Genomic DNA, 22,218 nt, shown 5'->3' with positions numbered 1-22,218 from the left:
GGAAGTCCCTGAATTTAAATGGTTGAGACCAGGCAAATGTCTGCAGGAAGCACCATTCTTGTACATGCTCACCATTCTCATAGTGCTGCTGGATACTGGATCCCTATCTAGGTGGCCTTGTATAGCTGTTCTTCAGTTCTCATATATCATCACCAGTGAACAAAATCTATTTTAAATTTTGGTGAATCTAGAAAAGAGGCATAGGAAAGCTGTCTTCTACAAACCATTCTTTGTGTGTTCTAGCTATCAGTTTCATGACTATTATGTCAATTTTCAAGGAAGACTAGTTCTTTAAAGAGGGAATTAATGAAGTCCAGTTCTCTCTTCTGGCAACTTGTTTTTGCAAAGTGCCTGTCTAACGCATTTTTGTGCAGATCAAATGCCAGCATTCCTCAAGGTTTTGCAAAACATCTGGGGAAAATACTACAGCAGTGGAGTCACCTTTCCTAGTTACACACCAGTTTCCTTTTTGTCTTCCAGTCAGGACTGAATGATTAAGAAGGAATAGCTTCAGATAGCATTTAACTTACTTCATTGGCTTAGGAGCAAAAATGTAGCATCCAGAAATGATGAGTATAAACTATTACTGGTTTAGTTAAATAGCTGATTCTAACCATCTTTCCTCTTAATCATATATGTCCTATGAGATGGACAAAGATTAAAAAAAAAATAGAATTTTTCTCATGTGACAAATATAACTTTGCTAAATTGTATCTTTTTGCTCTTTATCTAGTAACAGAACATGTGCAGTCTTAAAAATACATTCTAACAAAAGAATAAAAATATTATTTTACCTTTTTTCACCATTTTACCATTTACTGTCCCATAATATTTAGCAATTCCCACCACATTCAGATTGATCAATAAGAGGTTGTAGTATCTTTATTAATTGCAAAAGAATTAATCACACCGAGCTCTATCAGGCTTCTGGAAGCAGTGAGATGACCATAAACACATCCAGACTCAAACAGTACAGTACCACTATCTTTTCTGTACAACCTTCAGAATTACTCCAAAGATACCTGACAAAGGAAGAATGCTAGGAAAAATGCATTATTTCCATCTGCACTAGCACATTTAATCATACTTAGTATGATAATATTTCAGTTTCTTATTGAATTAGTTATTTATAAATCCTTCTCATTTCTCTCTGTTTTGATAGTCTTTCTTTCCCAAAAATATTTAATCTGAAGGCAGCTTGTTCTGGTCTTTTTAATAGCTAGAGTAATAATCTTGACAACCTCACCTTAGACCTTAATAATGAACATTATTAAAAAAATGAAAGTTAATAACAATTATTATTATTATTGCTAACCATAAGTATCCTTTTAATATGTCGTTTGATTATCCTCTTCTGCGATGACATCTTTTTAGGTTACATATGTCATGAAGTAGAAGGCTTATAAAAATCATAAATATCAACCCAGGAAAAGCTGAAGCAGTATTAAATAAATCCATGGCTATTCTGTCTGAGGAACTGACAGAGCTGGACCTTTGGGATCATCAAATCTGCTGTTTGTTGTGAGCTGCATGATCATATGGATTCCATAGGTCAGGATCCACAGTAAAATTATAGATATTACCAAGCCCATCCAGATTGCAGGACTGAAGAAACCTGTACAGTCACTGGCGTAGGAAAACTGGCCATTTTCCACATTGAATCCTTGAATCTGAGAATGAAGAAAGACAGATGAGTGAAATTAAATGTAAAATACAGACGTTACTTTCAGGATGTATGGCACTCTCACTCATACCATTAAAAAAGAGTGAGAAGAAATATTTTGCATAACAATTTTCCAGGTCTTCTTCCCACTTAAAAAGTTGCAGAAATTATATGTTTGGCAAGAGAGGTTGTGTTCCCACTTCACAAATTTGTGTTAGTTTTGAAAGTATGTGTGACCAGCCTAGCTTGATGACCACTTCAGAATCAGGAAATTCAATGGTGTGTGAGGCAAGGCTACCCAAATGATATGATTTGTCAAAATATCTTGAGATTTTTAGATAATAACTCCTTGATGAGTAGAACTTCTGGAGCCTACTTTAAAATACACTTAACGATACGTAATATTTTAGCTGAGTTTTAGTAAAAGTTTAAGAAAAGAGTTGGTAAGGTTTTTTATCCTCCATTGAGGTGTGGACTCAATGCTGTGTATTCACATACAAAAGCCCATATATGGAACTGGACTTGGTGAAGGATGTGAAAGAATAACAAGAAGGGATTCTACAGGTACACAGGACAGTGTACCTCCTCTGACTAATGAGAAGTGAAAGTTACCTTCAACAGGCATGAGAGGTAGTCAAAGACTTCTTTGCCTCAGCCTTCACCAGAAGTCAGGCTTCCCACATCCCTCAGATCCCTGAACCTCTCGGAGTAAGTCAGGGAAGCAAAATCTCTCTCAGTGTAAGAGAAGGGCAAATCCAAGACCACCTCATGAGGCTGAATGTGCACAAGTCTATTGGGACAGATGACATGCATCCCAGGGTTCTGAAGGAACTGGCTGATATGGGTGGCAAGCCACACTCCATCATATTTGAAGAGTCACAGCTGTCAGATGAAGTCCCTGGTGACTGGAAAAAGGGAAATATTGCTCTCATTTTTAAGAAATGGAGAAAGGAAGACCCAGGGAACTACAGGCTGGTGAGCCTCACCACTGTGCCTGGTAAGATCAGAGAGCAGATCCTATTGGAATACATGTTCAGGCGTGTGCGAGGTGAGGACGTGATCCATGACAGCCAGCATGACTTTATCAAGGGCAGATTGTGCTTGTCCAATCTGGTGACTTCTATGATGGAATGATGGCACTGGTGGCAAAGGAAGGGCAAACGATGTTGTCTACCTGGACTTCTGCAAGGCCTCTGGCATGGCCCCACACCACATCCCTATCTCTAAATTGGAGAAATTTGCACTTGAAGGCTGGACTATTTGGTAGATAAATAATTGGCTGGATGATTGCAGCCAGAAGGTTGTAGTCAACATCTCTACGTTCAAGTGGAGGCTGCTGACAAGCGATGCTCGAAAAGAGTCTGTCTTAGGACTGGTGCTCTTCAATGTCTTTATCAATGGCATAGACACGGGGATTGAGTGCACTGTCAGCAAGTTTGCTGATGACACCAAGCACAGTGGTGCAGTTGACACAACAGAAAGAAGGAATTCCAAAAAGGAGAGGACAATTAGATTGGATATTGGGAGGAAATTTTTTACTCAGAGGATGGTAGGGCACTGGAAGAGTTGCCCAGAGTACCTGTTGATGGGGCCACTGGCAGCCTGATCTAGGAGGTGGCAACCCTGACCACAGCAGGGGGATGGAACATGATGATCTTCAAGGTTCCTGCCAACCTCAGACATTTTATGATTCTCTGATAAGCTTTTCATGCGCTTAGGGAAACCTCTAATATTTCTCTTGTGATTGGTTTCTTGAGATCTGCTACTGGTTGAACTCACACTGTTATTATTATCCTCAGAAAAGTCAACTAATTTGGTGAGCTATCTGGGGATCTTTTATCTATCTATTCTGATAGATCTCCAAATTTTGCAAGAAGTATGAACAAACTGAATGCCTCTGAGACTGATACTATACTTAAGCTTTTGTTAAAACCAGTTAAAATTTTGAAAGATTAAAGGGAAGACAATTTGCTGTGTAGGAACAGGCACCTAATGACATAAGCACCCACTCCTTCAGAAGGAAGGGAAACTAGTGGAAGAAAATGGGAAAAGGAGATCACAGACTTTTAATTTCTGTGTTCCCATTCCATGATTATTCTATGCTTTAAGATAAATTAACATAAAAATTTTGTGTTAATAACTGATTTTGCACTGCCTATGAAAGATGCTGCACAAACTAAAGAAATTTGTCTGTAGCTTGTAGACAACGCTACTTCAGTAAGCACTCTGAGTTTGAGTTAATTCATGGTTCAGGCAACTGAAGTTAATGTGCATATAATATGTGTTTAAAGCAATGCCTGTACCTTGTGGAATGCTGATTAATAAAGCTATTATCATATGCAGGAGTAAGGTACCATGGTTGTGAAGATAATTTTAACATTGTGAGATTTTTTGGACCTTGTAGAAGAACCTTTCCAAGTGAGATCCCTGCCGCTACTTGCAAATCCTAAATGCTTTCACTATAGGCAGTCAGAGTTCTGATTAAAGCAGGATTACTGGCAGTAAGCTTTTGGGTTGGATAACTGTGCAGTTTCAGAGAATACAGGTGCTTACCAAAGCTGTTTCTTATTAAGCCTCTGCTTTGACAACAGATGAAAATGTAAATAGTAGTCATGAAATATAATCTGAAAAACTTATCTACAATAAAAAGCAGGTGATGATTTATGTTATTTCAGTAAAAAAAGACTGAAATTCTGAAAAACGATGCATTCTCATTACCACATTTACAGGAAATCTAAAGCACTTAGCACCTATATGTGCTTTAGCAAGATATTACTACTTCTAGTTTAGAGCCAGAAATACTGTATTTTATTTTGTCAATCCTATTGGTGGTGGTTTTTTGTGGTTTTTTTTTCGGTGCTTTTTTTTTAAGAATGATTATGCTTATTGAACCTCTGAGATGAAAGCTTTAATTGTACATTCTTAAAATGTGATATCTACTTTCAAGAAAAATTATATGCAGGATTCTTTTATTGCTTTTCTGAAGCTTTATCATTCCTGTGGGGGTGTCACAATGCAGCTAAACGATAAAAATGTCATTTCTAGCAGCATTTCTACCAAGAAGAAATTAAAAATACTTAAAAATTTCTCTAATTTTTATGAACACAAAATACAGCATACAGGATCCAAAGCTCACTTTCTGTGGAAGTTTTGGTTTTACTGTTTGGACTAGTATTACTTGTCTTGTCCATACTAGCGAGATTTGCTGAGCATGTTTTAAATTATTTGTCCTGTATTGAGTCTCCTCATCGTCTGGCCTCTGACAAAGCCTTCAAGTAAGATCTCTTGTTTTCACTGATCTTAAACGTACACTGGACATCTAATTTTTGAACATAATAATATTTCAGCCATAAAGAACCCTAAAATTAGTAGCTTTAAAGTTTTTGGCAGTTTTTGTTAAGGGCAAAGTGGTTTGAAAACCAGAATGACACACAGTAAAGAAAAACAGTACTTGGTGGCTGCTTCCTCTTTAATTTCTTAGAAAACCTTGAGAGCCTCAAAAAGACGAGATTTATAATGGCAGAGTAACCTTTCTTGCCACAAAAAGCCATAACAGAGTGATATTAGTACAATTTACACCTGTGAGTGGTGACACTGTAGGCAAAGGCTTTGTCTAAATAGTATCCTACCGAGGTTCTTTATAGCTCCAGGATAAAGCAATACCTGCATCATTTCAGCCTGGTCCTGGAACATACTATGGAAACCTTCACTGTGCAGATGCCACAACCTCTTTAGTACGGTGATACTATTTTGACCATCCAAAGTAGTAAAGTGCAATTGCACCAGCTAGACTGGCACTGGGTCCTGATTTCTGATTCACTGCATAATACTGACAATGAAAATGATGTTCACCAGTGTCAGCAAGCAGATTCTGTGCTGTCTGCAGTCACTAAGCACATCCCATGTGCTTTCTTCATCTTGCAACACAGCTTGGGAGTTAGCAAATCTCATTCTTGGACAAAGACCAACAGTGATGCCATTCAGATTTCTTCACGTATCAGTAGATGATAACTGTGAAGGTATGATCTAGCTTAGAGAGAACTTAGACAGTGGTAAAAATGGTGACATTCTGGCTTGAGCGAGAATCATATAACAAAAATGCTTAGAATAAGGCTTTCCAGGCTGTTTTTAAAAACAAAGACTTGATTAGAGAAGAAGGCCTTGTTCCAAAGGAAAGTTCTGTTATCTGAACAGTGGAAGCAGCTGTTGCTCCACAGGAGTAAAGAAGAAGGTAGGTAACCTATTACCTCTCCTCTTATTAAAGCTAGACGGAAAGGATTCCTGCTAAAGGAGGAAGAAGACCTCTTGTTATGCTTTGAGAAGGTAGAAGTTCTAGGAAAAGACAGGTTGTGGACCCTTTGTATTTTGACAGCCCATGTATTTTCACAGATCACAGACCAGTGATGTCAAAATCTGTGCTTTGCACTTCAAAGATTTGACTAGACAAGGTCCAGTTGCATGGACTCAGACATTTTCAAGCCTTTCCATAAAACACCACCATCAGGAGGAACCTTCACAGCAATGGTATGTACTGCTGTATTGCTTCTCAAAAGCTTTGGGACTTAATCTTAAAGCCTGCAAAGGGGAAGATAAAAAACAGTGATTAAAAAGGAAGGCTGCCAGAGATACTTAGGCCTAGTGTTTTTGTGTAGCTGAATAATGACTAAAGATATTAAATTTGCATTTCATCTTCTTTTAGAATCCGAATCTGCAATAGACCTAAGCAGCTCTGGGTAGTAGGAGGAAAGTAAATCTTACCACCAATGCTATTTTTTTGAGATTTCAGTTTTTAAACTGAAATGTCAAACGTGAATTCAGATCACTGAGATTTTTTGATAAATTATTAATATGTCTATATCAGTATTTGTATCCAGTTATGAGATTAGCTCATCTTTGACAAAGTGAGTCCAATTTGCTAATGTGCTTCTCTCTAAATGAAAATCAGTGCCCATCTACATCTATTCAAAATATAGGGAAGATCTGTATTTCATTAAAAAAAAAAAAAGCAGCAAAATGTTTTCCTTCTGGGCCATGTGGTACCTAGTATTTCTCCTGATTGTAATCCATGGCAAACCTTCCAACCTTCCATTACATTTAATTCCACTGGGCATTGTTTCTGTCTGTAGGAGTTTAGACTATCTATGTCATTGAAAGCTGTAACCACACTAAGCTGTACTTTTCTAGGTAAACAAAGAGGAAAGAAATCAAATAAAAACAAAGTAAGCAGCATAAAGCCACCTACCTAAGAGGTCTACATTTCCAGCAGCAGCCCAATTCATTAAACAGGCGTGGAGACTTAGTCATTCTTTGCCTGATTAAGCGCATTTGGTTTTATTGGTTTTTCTTTTCTGTGGACAACTTTGGAGGTTTTGTTTTTCACAGCTGCACTTCCATGTTCTTACTGTTCAGCAACTGCCATCTCTTTTACCCCTTTTTTGAATAGCTCACCTAGGGGGAACAGATTTTCTTTTACATTTTTCCTCAGGTCGAATTGAAAGTAAGGGCATTATGAATTTGTGTCGTTCGGCACCTACAATAGCAAGTAATAATTCTTGGAATTATCTCTGAAATAGCAATGTGTACTCACTTGGAACCTGAAAATGAAAACATCCCAGTTGATTGCTTCCATGTTGGATGGAATCAGCCTTGGCAGATAGAGACTACTTGTTCCCACCAGCTGACAATGAAATGAGTACTCTGCAGGAGCAGAGATGACAGATACATTATACTTAGCAAGTTTTTCTTCATCTTGTACAATCTCAACTGAATCCAAAGTGAACCAATTTCTAGCTGAGCCTCCATAGAACATATTGGTCATTAAAAACCTAGAAAGACAACAGAATAAAAAAAAAGTCCAAATGCCAGAAGGAAAAATTAACATTCATTTGATAAAGCACTGGTGGCAAATAAAGGTACATCACAGCTGGCGTCTCACATCATTAGGACTGTTCATAAGTGAATAGCCTTTGTGAACATTTCTACTGCTTCTTGGGGTTTCATCTCACAAGCTGTGGCAGGCAAGGAGCAAGAAAATGTGATTTCATTCTTCAAGAGCCTATGCCAATGCAGTATCTCACCAGTTACCAGCAGTTTATAATGAGTGGACCAAAACTTAAGACACTATCAATAGGCCTGTAGTGGTTTCAATAAATAATTTATGGGATTTTTTGAAAAAAAATGCTTTTATGACAGATACAGCCATGATAACTATTTTGATTTGTTGTAATTCTTCCTTGATTCAGATGCTTAAATGGCAATCTACCTTTGCAAATGTCTGAATTTACAGTAAAAGACAGTTTTCTCTACTAGATGGGAAGAAGGGTTGTCAGCCAACTTTCCTAATTTGTAGTTGTTTAGCCACAAATGAATATTTTCTCATTTTGCAAAAACGGTTCCCAGTAGTTTACAACCGTGGGATTTAAATAAGTGTTACTACCACTGCAGTATGAACAAATGTTCTGAAGAAAAATAACTGAGAATATACAGAAGTAAATTCTTACCTACAGATATCAGGACTATGACTTAATCTTTACCATTTTTACCCAGTAGCTTTTAGGTAATCAAATTATCTCTTCAGGAAATGATAAACTTTTCTCCTTATTATATTTTGCGTCATACTTAGTCCCCACTTGTTTTGCATATTTACCTCTCTCTTGTTTGCAGAGTCACATAACCACAAGGAGCTTATAAGAGTAATCCATTTATCAATAAGTCAGGCTTGATTCAAAATGAAATATTCTAATGTCTATCCACACCACTATGGGCATCACTACGTGTGGATTTTAAAATCTAGGGAAATATTTAGATGCGATTATGACATGTTTGAAAAATAAGCAGTCACCTATAAATGAGGCACGATACAGAGTAATAGTGTTCTCTATTGGTTGTTTAAATCAGTTGCTTTCAGTAGCATATCATCCATTCAAATTAAAGTCTAAACTCAATACAATCAATGTTCCTTAGGGGTAAAATAAAAAATTACTACACTGAGCTGTTTTCTTGTTTTCATTTTTTTGGTTTTTTTTTGTTTGTTTGTTCGTTGGTTGGTTGTGGGTTTTTGTTGTTGTTGTTTTTTAACAATCAGTGGCTTTTGATTTATATAATTTTATAACCCTGAAGAGTTTTAAAATTCTCAGAAGAAATCATAGAACTCAAAGCGTCATTCAGGTGAGAAAAGGATGTTTTGTCTTTTGTCATTCCTGTCTTGAACTTAAACTGCTCTTTCCACACTATATTCAGCCATAAACATCAGTGAAAAATGAACATACCCTTTGAACTGCATCTAGTATACAAGTATATATGGAAAATTATCCCACTGTTATAATGATAAAGGTACAAAATTTAGAAATGTATTAGCATAGATACTAATTGTGAGAATCTTTTCCTGATATATAGCACAATTTGAACTGAATTTTCATCTGCAGGCACTAAAAGAACTTCTTCAACCTAAAGACATGGCCTTTTATAAATACACATAAATATGTAATATATACATAAACATACTTAAATCTTGTGCCAGCCACAAGTGCTGAGTGTGCTCTGTACTTTTGCTAAGAAGGCAAGAAAGCGAAAATAAGGAAGTTCTTTGGAAACACACTGTATGAACAAACAAGTTTTACAAGGCTTTTTTTATCTTGCCTTTTACAGGAAATGCTGTGCTCACACTGAACATTACAGCCAATGCAGGAAGCAAACTTTCATAAAGCCATTATACTCTTTAAGTATTGTGGCACAAACAGTTCTTGGCTGTATGCTAGACTCCCTTTGTGGCGGATAACCTTGTGAACTCTAACTGTCACTACTTGTTACTGATCACCATCTCACGTGGCTATTCATTGCAAGGAGAAATGTTTCTGAAAAGGAAGTTATCTGGAATTACTGTTGTTCCAAAAATTGTAAGAGAAGCATAATTGATATGCACCAGACTTTACACCACAGTTCTTGGAGCAATTCCATTTAATACATGCTGTACAACAGTCACATTCTTAGAAATCTAAGTAGGGAAAAGAGAAACGAAACTCTAGTCAGCTAATGCCAGACAGAGCATTAGCACTTCTGTCCAATTTGGTACCTCTCTCCAGAGAAGTAATACAGCCATAAAACCTGAACAGTTCACCCTTCTATGGGAAGTGCAGGAGGCTGAGCACTGCTCTTCCTAGAGGGAAGAGCGAGGCATGTTTCCACAAGAAGAGGCAGCTATTGCAGCTGCTTGTAGGAGGTGTGATATGCCTAGCTGCTCAGCATAATGTGGTAGGCTTGGGGTGGTAAGGGCACGCTCTGGATTGAGTTTACACTGCTGAGGTTAGAGTTTATTGAGCTTAGTGAGAAACAAATTGAGCTATTTAACCATGGTCCTGTCTGGTGCTATTTTATTTTATTAAATAACCTCTACCGAGAAAAAATAATGCAGTTATGGCTCTGTCTTCTGTTCCTTCTCACCTCTTTGCCCTGCTCATGTCCTGTCTATTGAGGCAGAATGTAATCTTCCCAAGAAGTAATCTTCAACAGCAAATGTAATTGAAATGAACCAGAAGGGGAAAACAGAAGTTATAATGTATCTCTGTGGGTTTTAGTTCTTGAGAACAGATACGCTGGGATGAGCAAAGTAAATAAAGTCTTCCCGAATCATGAAAAGATCAATGGACTGTTCTGGTTCTGTTAAGTACGTATTATATACTATGCAATACTGTATTATGGGAGCTAGTAGAGGCCTAAAACGACATGACTGTCTCTTTAAGCAGGAAATAAACTGAAATGAAAAGAGCAGGTCACATTGTCTTTGACAGAGCTTACGGAAAACATTTAACTGCTGTTCCTGCTGCTGAGGAAAGAACTGAGGTTAGTGGACCAGTAGCTGTATAGAAATTCTCACAGCAGTACAGATGCTATCCTGGAGTCCATCAGCAAAAGTAAAAGCAGCATGTTTTCTCTTTGAGTTTTCATCCCAAGTCTTCCTGTTTCCTTATTTTCTCCTCCCTATTCTTACAGTGGAAGGAGCTTGCTCTTGCCATCATCCACAGAGCAGAAAAATTATCAGTTTTTGCAGCCCTTGTTAGCCACAGGCTAACTCTGACAGAGTACACTGGTAATCCATATCAGGATGAAACACAAGTCTGGCAAGGCAAGCAGACTTCAACTCCTAGAATTATTTCCAAATTAAAGTTTGATTTCCCTAAGAAGGGAAATCCTGTTCTGATCCTACCATCAAAATAAGATGTTTCGTGTGCCACTGTCTTACAGAATGATTGTTTATACTATTTTTCAGAACTTTACCTGAGCATGCTTAGATATTCTTTACTATATGGTAACTCCTCAGCAATAAAAACAAAACCGCGATTTTAATAACCTTTTCACCACTTTTTTTTCTTTGTCTTAACTTACAAATGAGTTTTGTACATCACAAAGATTTATTTAAGAATAAATCATAAGTTACCTTATCTCTAGGCTGTTGATTCCATTCACTGGCTTTGTGTATTTTAATGACAGTCTAAGAGTAAGAAAAAGATTTTTAATGTTAGAGTAGTCAGCCTTAATTAAATCACTGTGACATTTCAATCAGAAGAAATATTCTAAATCAATAGGCAATTACAAAAGTCATGTAGAAAAGGTTCACAGTACAGAAAGCACACAGAAAAATATGACAAAATATTTCTATAGCCTTTTTTTTTTTAACCAAGAGGAGGTGCTTCAAAACAAATGAAAGCAGAGATCATGTTTCATTAATGTATTTTCAACTGAAGTACCACCTACCAAATGGCAATACTGCACTTCAAGAGAATTTTACAATGAAACAATCATCTCGTTAATGCTAGTGGAGATCTCTGAGATGGCAAGATTGGGCACAGAGAAACCGAACATAAACAAGCAAGCAACTAAATAATGCAGAAGGAAAAAACAGCAAATGTAGAAGAGGCATCTGAAAAATTGTGGTGGTCTTAATTCAATCTTCTTCATACAAGAATATTAAATTTAATATTTTTTTATTTTGTATGCTTTAGTAGAAGAAAATTAAGTTTTATTCTTTCCATTGCTTTATTTGTTAGCTTCCAGAACAATATGTAAGTGAAATTTAAAATTTTTTGTTCTACTCACGTTGTGTTGGCGTCTGAGCACGTAGAGGAAGAAATATCCACACTCCGGGTAACAAATGTCGCATTTGTCAATTCTATTAAAATTGAACCATTGACAACAAGGCTGAAATTACTAGCATAGAAAAGGATGCATGTTTTATTTCCAGTGGTCACATTCAGAGGTGGATATGACGAATCGTCTTCTTCTTCAGTAGCCATTAACTGTCGTCTTAATTTCCACATCACATCAGGTTTTCTAAAAATCTGGAATAAGAGCACATTAACACTTCATAACCTTTGAGAGAGAACTGAACACAGTGAACCTCTATTCTTAAATCTGCAGTTGAACTTAATATTTATAATTGTCTGCCTTTTTAATGGGCAGCATGGTGCCTAACTGGGTGGTATTAACTTTGGTTCCCATGTCAGGTGAGTAAAATGAGTACCCCTTATATGAGACAAATGAATATAAAACTATGCTAGTGCTGCCTTAAGATGGTAGCATAAATTTCTGTTAACATATAAATACATACAATTAGATTACAAACAATATAGTGAAATAATTTTATCTCTTCTGTGATAATAGCACAAGAAAATTTTAACTTAACAGTTCGGTGACCATGCTCCTTGATAACAGGAACAATTTTCACACTCTTCATTCCAATAAGCAGGCTAGTAAACCACTGCAGTTCTGTATTTAGGCTCTTCTGATGGCTTCTGGAAGAAGATTATGCTCACTTGGATGAGAAGGTGAACTTTTCTAAGAGACTTCACTGCAGATACATTTGCTTTAAGGAAGCTTCAAGGAATTCCTTTAATTGGTGCCTTCTTGCAAATGTGCCCAGGGCATCTTTGCTAAAAAGAGCCCCACTGATACCAAAAGTAAAAGCTATCTGGTTGTACTGGATAAAAACTTTATCTTTTTGTTCATGTCTTCACTTTTTACTCATACCTGTACTATGCCATTTATTTTTAACACATGCATCAGCTTTACAACTTGATATCCTGCTAGTGGCCTTTGCCTTTGGATAACTTTAGAATATAAGAAATGAGAAGTGTCACAGGAGTTACCAGAACTGTAATTATGTTGATCTACTGTCTCAAACCATATCTAACAAGTTTAAAGATAGGCAAGGACTTTTTTTCCAGTTTGAAAGAAGATATCGTATGACTTCATAACCTGATTGTAGAGAAGAGCCCCCCCCAAATTTTGTTATATTAACTGCTGCCCTCTAAACACTGTGGGACATCTGTTATTTACAATGTGTCTTTGCAGATAGCTATCTCATTGTAGGAACAAAGCAGAATGGGTTGAGTAAAAATCCTTTAACTAAACACTCAAATGAAGATTGCAATCTTCCTCTCTCATACATGCATACTTTATGAATTTCTTTTTAATGCAGAGTAGTGCCTTTTCAAATACATCAGAACATGCATTATTTTAAATGAATACCATTTCCTTTAAAAGAAGAGTGCACAACAAAAGAAAATATTCAACTTTTGATATAAAACTTTTAATCTTCCCTTAGGCTCTCCTGAAATGTAATCATTTTATTTCAAACTGAGAGGAAGAGCTGAAGTCTAAATTATATCCTGTCTAACAATTGACTTCACTATGTGGGCCCGGCATATCATCTAAGGAGGGCTTTAAAAACCACCTGGTAATAGCTGAAAACAATGCTGCATTGGAGACTGTGATTGGGCTGAGTTTGGGGATTAGTTTAAAGTATCTTAAAATAAAAAGAAAGCCATTAGGATATCATCATGAGACTGCAGCTTTATTTCTATTGCTCTGCTGCCAGTACTTTGACACGAAGCTTTCACATAAAGATTCCCTTTGGTGTCAGAAAAAGCATATAAACCAGAAGAGCATTTACCTGTAAAGTAGGGGTGTCAGGGACTAAGAAATCCATTCGTTTTCCCCGACTACACCTGTTTTAACCAATTTGCTCTTGCTGAAGAAGAGAGGCAACACAGCTTGCCAGGCACATTTCTAAAAGTGGGCATTGTGTCAGTCATATTTGTGACAGAAAACAGAGAAAGTTTCGGACCAATAGCAGTCCTTATGTGCACTGCTATTGGTAGGTAGCACAACATCACCAAACAGGAGCCTGAAAGTGTCCCCTCTCTAGAGGAATGTCCTCCGAGTATATCCATCCCGTCAGCCTGCAGGTGTACAAGGTACCCGTGGCTGAGGCAATTTAGCACATTCAAAATCAGAAAGTAGCAATTCAAGAAAAGCTCAGTCCTGAGGCTGGAAGGAGAGGATCTGAGATACACAGCCTAGGAGCTGCTGGAAGGTTGAGGACAGCAATGGCTCCTTGCAGTATCCTGCAGCTTGGGGCGGGCAGCTCTCCCCAAATGTCCCCATCTCTCTGTTTAAGAATAAGTTTCCTTTTGTGGCTGCAGAACCATTAGTTTACTGAATTAAAACTGTTCTCCCCATAACAGTTCCATAAATGAACAGATACTTCCTTGAGACATTGATTATATTTACACTAAATTTTTGTAAATCAATCAAATTTTTTAGAAACAATCCATAGTAGCAGAATTCTCAACCATTACACTGTATTTTGTTTGGTGCCCTCTTCAGCTTTACCTAATCTGAACTGTATGTACTGCAAGTCACTGTCTTCTTTGTCTGGATTTATCAATGGCATTTCTGACCTCAGATTTACAATGAGCAATCACAAGACAAGATCAAACAAGATACGGGGGAAAGAAATGGTGACATTGTCTTAGATCTCAATTGAACACTATTGAACCTGCAGTAGAAGCTTGGACAAGATTCTTCCCTTTGATCTGCTTTGTAATCATCTCTCTTGGAAAGGAGAAAGCTAGCCAAACTGGCTACATTTTGATGCACAGATATGCTGATTTTATTTCAAAGCAAACAGATCCAAAATTATTCATTTGTTTTGTTGTCATTGCTGGCTTATTGTTGGCTGTTCTGAAACAGAATGGCTACGGACAAGAAAAAAGATTTGGGGCCATTTTATATATCTGAAAATACAAACATATAGAAATTGAATGCTTGCAAATACATGTAAAAAAAACCCATAAAATACTGGGAAATAAAATTTAATTGGCTGAAATTATGAATGGTAATGAACCATAGAAAACAGGCTACATTTTGTACTAGTTCAAAAGCAAGATTTTTGGATAACAGTTCAACAGATGGTTATGCTTTTTTCAGTCTTGCACTTCTTGACTTGTTCATGGCTATATTTAAGTGTGAACATCAGTAAGAATACAAAGTGTCCTAATGGTGTCCATTGCTCCTTTTCATCTCTAACATTATGGCTCTGTAACCACAGCTCTATGGAGTTGCTGCTCTTCTTGTAACACTGACAGGAAACAAAAGGTCATTCTGTAGTGTCAGAGAAGGGAGGGAATGAGGAAGAAGGTTACACTTCCTTTCACTTTTTGGGTTGCATCCCAGTCCTTGGCTCCATACTGGTACTGTGAACTGTGATGCTGGAATCACAAAACTACATAAAATCTCAGCTTCCATTAAAAGCAAAACAAAATAAAATACAGAATATGCAGTATAAGAACCAGATCATAACTTACTATCTTATTATTAACTTATTCTGATACACAAAAAAAAGAGACCCAAAAATATTTAGGGGCTGTATTTCAAAGACAAAAACTCAAAATGCACTGTGAGAGGGGATATAAAAAATGCTTTTGGGTCACTTACAAATTTAAGCCTGAATCATGAGTTCAGTGTAAAATCAGAGGAGGGGAAGGCACTGCGACCATGTGATTGGAGCACTCCAAACACAAATACTTGGTATCTGGAGTAGAATTTGCCTCAACAGCTTGAACTGCATCTACATTTAATGTACCATCAGCAGAGCTCTTGACAGGACCCCACGCTGAATGCACAATTGCAATTTTTTAATATGAGAGACCATTACAATGTTTTCTCACAAGGCATCTTTCTAAAAATGATGCTAGAAAGCTGCTGCATGCCAAGAGCTGTGGTGCTGGTCCGAGGACAACAGCAGATAATGCTGCTTGCTGGGGTTTTGTTGTAGCATATCAGAGGTCACTCAGTATTCATGGCTCAGTCAAGAATAAGCACATTTCCATTCCTTTTTCTGAAATTTCCATTTCCCTTTTGTTCATGTGAAAAAGGTCAGTTTCTTATGTTTTTTTAAATTGATCTAACATCACAGCCTCAACACAGACAGCAACATCACCGTTAGTCCAGCCCCAGCCCTGCCAGTACATCAGTTCGGCTAAAAGATACTGCATCAAAAATCTGAGCTGCAGGCTCATGGTAATGGTAACTATCGGAATTTAAGATCAGTGAACAAATATGTTATTTCCAGAATCAAGTTTAGAAAAATCACATACAAGCAGAAGGAATGTCTTTGCTCAAACTTATTTTGAGCAAACCTATAAACCATTGGCATAAACCTATAGCCTAACAATATTTGACCTCTAAAAAAGTAGAATGTCAAGCAGTTACCAGTTATCTCTGGTTCTGAGTTTGAACTTTTCAAGGTTTTTATGATTTCCATTTTGTTACTGTCTTTGTTGCTTTTTTTGTCCCTCTCTTTATTATTTTAAAATATAATCTCGCTTTTGGTGTTGCATTTGGCTAACTTTGTGTTTCATTTAAATCTCAAGCTATCTCTCCTTTTTTTCCTGAGCAGATTGGATGTACCTTGGATTCATTCCCTGATACACCAGTGGGTTGTGCTGCCATCCAGAGGAAATTTGACAGGCTGGAGAAATAATCTGACTACAACCTCAGCAAGTTCATCACAGTGAAGTACAAATTCTGCACCAGACACAGAACAACCCCAGACACCAGGTCACACTGGGAGTTGCCCAGCTGGAAGGCAAAAAAGAAGCTGGGAGTCAAGGTGGACACCAAGCTGAACATTGACAGCAATGGACCCTTGCCACAAAGAAGGCCAATCCTGGGCTGCATTAGGCAAAGTATCCCCAGAGGGTCAAGAGAGGGGATCTTTCCCTTCTGCTCAGCACTGCTGAGGCCATGCCTGGAGTGCTGCGTTCAGTTCTGCCCCTTCCCCAGATATGGAGACATGGAGTTACTGGAAAGAGATGCTGAAGGGACTGGAACAACTCTCCTGTAAAGAAAGACTGAGAGCACTGGGCCTGTCCAGTCTAGAGAAGTCTTGTGGTGATCTCATCAATGTGTATACATACCTGAAGGGGGCACACAAAGAGGACATTCTCTTTTCTGTGGTGTGCAGAGCCAGGACAAGAAGCAATGGGCATAAACAAAGACTGGAGGTTCTAACTGCATTTCTGTACCTTGTGGGTGATGGAGCACTGGCACAGGCTGCCCAAAGGCTGTGCAGTCTCCTTGTTGGAGATTTTCAAAAGCCACCTGGGCAATCTGCTCCATGTGTCCCTGATGGAGCAGCGGTTGGTGCAGGTGGACCCAGAGGTCCCTACCAGCCACAACCATTCTGTTCTGTGTGATTCTGTCCTAAGTCATCTAAAGATGTAAACATCATAAATACTAGACTAAGGGGCATGATGAGGAAGGCTTCCATCACAATGTTCAAAGCGTGGGTTCCTGTACTTCAAAAGATAGAGGCCCCACAATGTTAAGATGTAATTTCCTACCTACTAAACAAACTGCACATTTTTTCTACTGCTTTTTGCTATTCCTACTGTTTGAATTGGCCAAGAAGGCCAGTGGCATCCTGGGTTGCATTATAAAGGAGTGCAGCTAGCAGGAAGTGATCCTCCCCTATACTCTGTCCTGGTGAAGCATCTAAAATACTGCATCCAGTTCTGGGCTCCTAGGTTCAAGAAAGACAGGGAAATGCTAGAGAGAGCGTAGCAGAGGGCAACAAAGATGATAAAAGGCTTTGAAGCATCTTTGGTATGAGAAGAAGCTGAGAGACCTGGGGCTGTTCAGCCTGGAGAACAGAATAGCGAGAGTGGATCTGATAAATGTTTATAAATATCTAAAGTGCAAGAGGCAATTGGATGAGGCAAGAACAAGGAGCAATGGCCAAAAACTGGAACACATAAACTTCCCAACAAATATACGGAAGAACTTCTTTACAATGACAGTGACAGAGCACTGTAACAGGCTACCCAGAGAAGTTGTGGAGTCTCCTTTTATGGAGATATTCTGGACACTTTCCTGTGCAATCCACTGCAAGGAACCTGCTTTAGCAGAGCAGAGAGGTGGGACTCAATCATCTCTAGACATCCCTTCCAATTCCTAAAATTCTGTGATTCTGTATGAATTAACTTACCAATACAATGTGTGAACCCTAAGATCCATGTCTGTCCATCATCTATACAGACATTAAATCAGAAATAGTACTAAACAAAAAAAGAACCTGGTTCAAAGTAGCAAAAAATTTTGACTAAGTTCAAATGCGAACTTCAATGGAGTAACTACAGTCTTTCATACTCAGTTGCAAATTATCTCACCTATCTGCAACTAATTTTGACATTCATTCCTTATTATTAAGACTGACAGAGATAACATTTCTGTGCTGCTGCAGCTGAACTGATGTTTAAACTGCATTTTCCACCAAGAATGTTTGTAGGGTGACATGTCTGTTTTCAGAATCTTCTGAACATTTCCAGTAGAGATGCCTAGCTTATCAGGAATTACCAGAAGCTCATTTGAATGAACCTTTCTTGCTCCTTTAACTATCTCTTTTGAAGGCAGCAGGTTATCACAACTTCAAGGTGGTTTTTCAAATTTGAAGTTTCTATTCATGCTTAGATTACCTGATATTTTACAACTTGCATATTAATACAGTAAAACTTACATATCTTAAAACCGCACAAATCCCAAGTAATTGCATGTGCTGGTGTTATCAGAAACAAAACTAAATTTCCAAATTGTTCTTTCCTTTCACATTACATCTTTTCAGTGCCAACAGCATGAGGTAAAGACAAAATAGTTATCAACAGAACAAAACAGGTAAAAATGTGCACTGCGTAGATTTGGGAAAACTTAGAAACTTGGTTTAGAAAAATCCATTTCCATACATACATATATAAGCCAGAGTAAGCACTTTGGATTGAGAGATCCAAGTCCTTACATTTTTTACTCAGGCACACTTCCTGTCCACAATTTTTTTCCTAAATAAAAGCTTCAAACTGACCAGAATCATCAAAGCACACAGAACAAGCTAGCAGGCCAGTAACATGCTTCTCTTCAGGGAAACACTACATAGAAAAGTTGTTCTAGTAACAAGCAACAAGAGAAACATACTTTAAAAGAGATATCATCTAATTCAAAATCTAAGTGTAACTGAACAGTGACAATACATGGGGACTTGGTTGCCTGTAGTGTTCACATATGTATGTATGCAGAAAGAATTACACAAAGTAAGAAGATCCAAGTGCACTGTGTAGAAGGCTGGCTCATGGAAGAACGGGATTCAGCAGATCAAAAACATACTTTGAAGCAGACAATTCCTTAGCCAGAAATCTCATTCTTATGCCAGCTGGCTGCAAGGATCTTCAGTTGGATCTAGGTGTAGAACACAAAGCTAGTGTAGAACACAGATCTAGTGATGTTTGCAGAAGGACCAAAAGGAGCTTTAGGTGGTCATACTTAACAATGCACAGCAGGAATCCTGTTTCCAAAGCAAGTTTAATTAGCATTGCTGAAAATAGAATGGGCTCCTCACCAAAAAAAGAGAGAAGTGAAAATTCTTAGATATAATCATAGTTTCTCCTTTTCCTTTCCAGTTCAGCAGTTGGTATGAATTCATTAGACCACTAATGCTAGCACATTGAAGTGAATTGCATGCCATTTCACACCTTTGTAAAGCAGCTGTAAGCCTAATCAAGACATTTGAATAAAACTGAGTAGCATGTCCTTTTGCTCAGTGGAGTTCTTAGCTTCTTTTTCACATTTTTATTAATATTCTCACAGAGCAGGGGAAAAAAAAGAATGCACAGAAATGAGGTTATTATGTCAATGGCAATCATTTATTAACAATGATTACTAACACTTTAGTGCCTTGCAGGATATAAGACCAAGCTTACTGGTTCACATTATCAACTGATGCCTCCTTCACCAACCATGAATGCTTCTATTAGCAACCCAAACAGCTCAGGGACTGTGACCTGCCATTCTGCATCTCATCTCCCAGAATTCTTCACAAAACTGAGGCTGGGACACAGGAAAAGTGAAAATATAAACCTGACTCTAAGAGATAAGGCTCTCTTGTATAATTGATAGGACTGTTAAGAGGTTTTGAGATCTCTGGTTAGAAGGGACAGTAGAACTGCAATATAACTGCTCAGCTCGGTGGCCTGTACAAACATAATCTGCAGTGTTATTCTGTATGTTTATGGATAGATGTGTTTCTTCATAGGTCTGTCCTTTTGCAGCACTGGGCTGTACAAGATCTCTTACTTGTGTTTACCAAGTTCATGGCCAGCCTGTGCAGTTAAATATGGTGCAGAGGTGAATGAGCTAGTCTACCAGAACCATAGTTAGCCGTGGTTCTGGCCAACAGTGCACTTACCAGAACCCAGAGCAGGGAAATGCACTGAGATGCAGCACTTGAGATGATCATTACACTAACAGGGCCTTAAAATGAGGCATGGAACGTTTTGTGTGTATAGGCTAATAAGCATATCCACAAACACCAGAGTACTCTCAATTTTTCTGAAGGAAATTGCAATATTTCCTGTTATTTTATTGCTCCAACTTTGAAATGATTTTTACATTACACTTTTTCAGCTAACTCCTGGAAGAACAGGAACTGGTCCATAAAAAAACCTCTTGATTTTAGAAAGTAAAACACAGCATGTATAAAACAGTACAACAAAATATGTATAAAACAGAGTGTGTAGCACTGGAAATAATGGCCACACTTAAATTCACTACTTATATTTCACTTATGACAACCACCCCAAATACAATTATTCCAATGAAAACAATGTCCTGGTCATCTACCAAATTGTTAAAACTCACCTGAATCATTTTAGCTAACCAAGTTTTTTAACCTAGAATACAAAATAGGGGGAGAATGTCTATATAACCAAGATTTAATCCTGCAAAGAATCTTCCAGATTTATTATTCAAGCAATATGCCGATGCCAATATCTCCAGCTTTAACATTAGATGTTGGGCCTGATCTCAGGCAATTCTGCCATACAGATAAAAGAAGCTGCAGATTTTACATTAGTCTTAGACTGCTACGGGGAATACCCACTCCATCTAACTGTTTTCCCCACTTTCTTATATCTGTATATAGAATCCAAGTTGCCATGGGAGATGTGAAAAAGGATGAAGAGTCTCTGCTGCAGGAAGAAGAAAGAGATATGTAATGAAGGTTGGACTGAGATTAGACAGGGGTCTGGTGGGCTACATCACTGAAATATGGAGACAGGGTAAAGTGCATCACTCCTAGGGCTGGGAGAGTTGCCAACACTGTTTTTTTCTCCAGTGTCGAGTAGTCGCAGGAGAATTAGAAACATGAACATCCATAAGTACCTCTTTTCCTGCACTTAAAATTTTGATCCCATAGCACTTTGGATGACTAATCTGCAAAACAGGAAAGCCTGTCTCCTGACTGAAGTAAGAGATGCGGACAGTATGATGGTATTATATGCTACACTTACATTTTACTTAAACTTCAATGAAATTAATTTTTTGCTTTAAAATTTACATATTGTTCTTACTACTCCTTGGGTTTATCTGTAATGAATGAAAGTCCAAATACTGGTATGTTTTTCAGATGGTCCCTATAAAAATACTGTGTTCAATGTGACAATGACATTCTTTGCTTCCAGCATCTCCATCTGCTTGTCAGAACTCTTTCAGAGAAAGTCAGAACTTGCACTGAAGGAACTTGTGAGGGGAATCTGGCACTGTCTGTCTAGTTTTGATGAATCAAAGCAAAGGCCAATAATTCAAGCAAACTGCATTTTTTTGAACATGGAAGTTGAAACAAGGTTTTTTTTTAATAGAAAATCAATTAAAAAGTGCTTACTTTCTACTGTTTTCTTATACTCAGTAATCCACTTAATTTTTTCTGACAGTTGCGTGTAGCTGGAAGGTATATTTATATAAACAAAATCCACATCAGAAAGTCTAGAAAAAGCTTATCTTAGAACTAAGAGCCATGCATGTTGGAAGATTAGCACACTTTCTTTTTTTCTTGATAAACTTAAATGAAACATTACAGGTTTGCCTCAAAAAGCTGAATTTCCACCAAAACTTAGTTAATTTAGGGTGGATGGGGGAAGAGCAGTAGATGTAGTCTACCTTGATTTTAGAAAGACATTTGATACTGTCTCCCACGACATCCTTATAGCAAAGCTGAGGAAGTGTGGGATAGATGAGTGGACAGTGAGGTGGGTTGAGAACTGGCTGACTGGCAGAGCGCAGAGGGTCGTCGTTGGTGGTGCAGAGTCTGGCTGGAGACCTGTAACCAGTGGTGTCCCCCAGGGGTCTGTGCTGGGTCCGGTCTTGTTCAACATCTTCATCAGTGACCTTGATGA

At 37.9% G+C, this 22,218-nt stretch overlaps 1 protein-coding gene across 1 annotated transcript in view; it reads right to left on the bottom strand.

The window, feature by feature from the left end:
* Positions 1-850: 850 nt before the first annotated feature.
* Positions 851-22,218, bottom strand: part of LOC100541182 (V-type proton ATPase subunit S1) — a gene marked incomplete at its 5' end in the record, with an annotated part of 55,116 nt that continues 33,748 nt past the window's right edge. The window contains 4 exons of the mRNA XM_031552124.1: positions 851-1,670; positions 7,251-7,488; positions 11,097-11,150; positions 11,756-11,997. Of these exons, the coding sequence (XP_031407984.1) occupies positions 1,461-1,670; positions 7,251-7,488; positions 11,097-11,150; positions 11,756-11,997 (744 nt within the window). The remainder of the gene's footprint in view (positions 1,671-7,250; positions 7,489-11,096; positions 11,151-11,755; positions 11,998-22,218) is intronic.

Source organism: Meleagris gallopavo, chromosome 1 (genome assembly GCF_000146605.3).
Source record: "Meleagris gallopavo isolate NT-WF06-2002-E0010 breed Aviagen turkey brand Nicholas breeding stock chromosome 1, Turkey_5.1, whole genome shotgun sequence".
In the NCBI taxonomy this organism is placed as follows: Eukaryota; Metazoa; Chordata; class Aves; order Galliformes; family Phasianidae; genus Meleagris; species Meleagris gallopavo.
The sequence above is the reverse complement of the archived record's forward strand: the minus strand, read 5'-3'. Positions and strand labels throughout refer to the sequence as shown.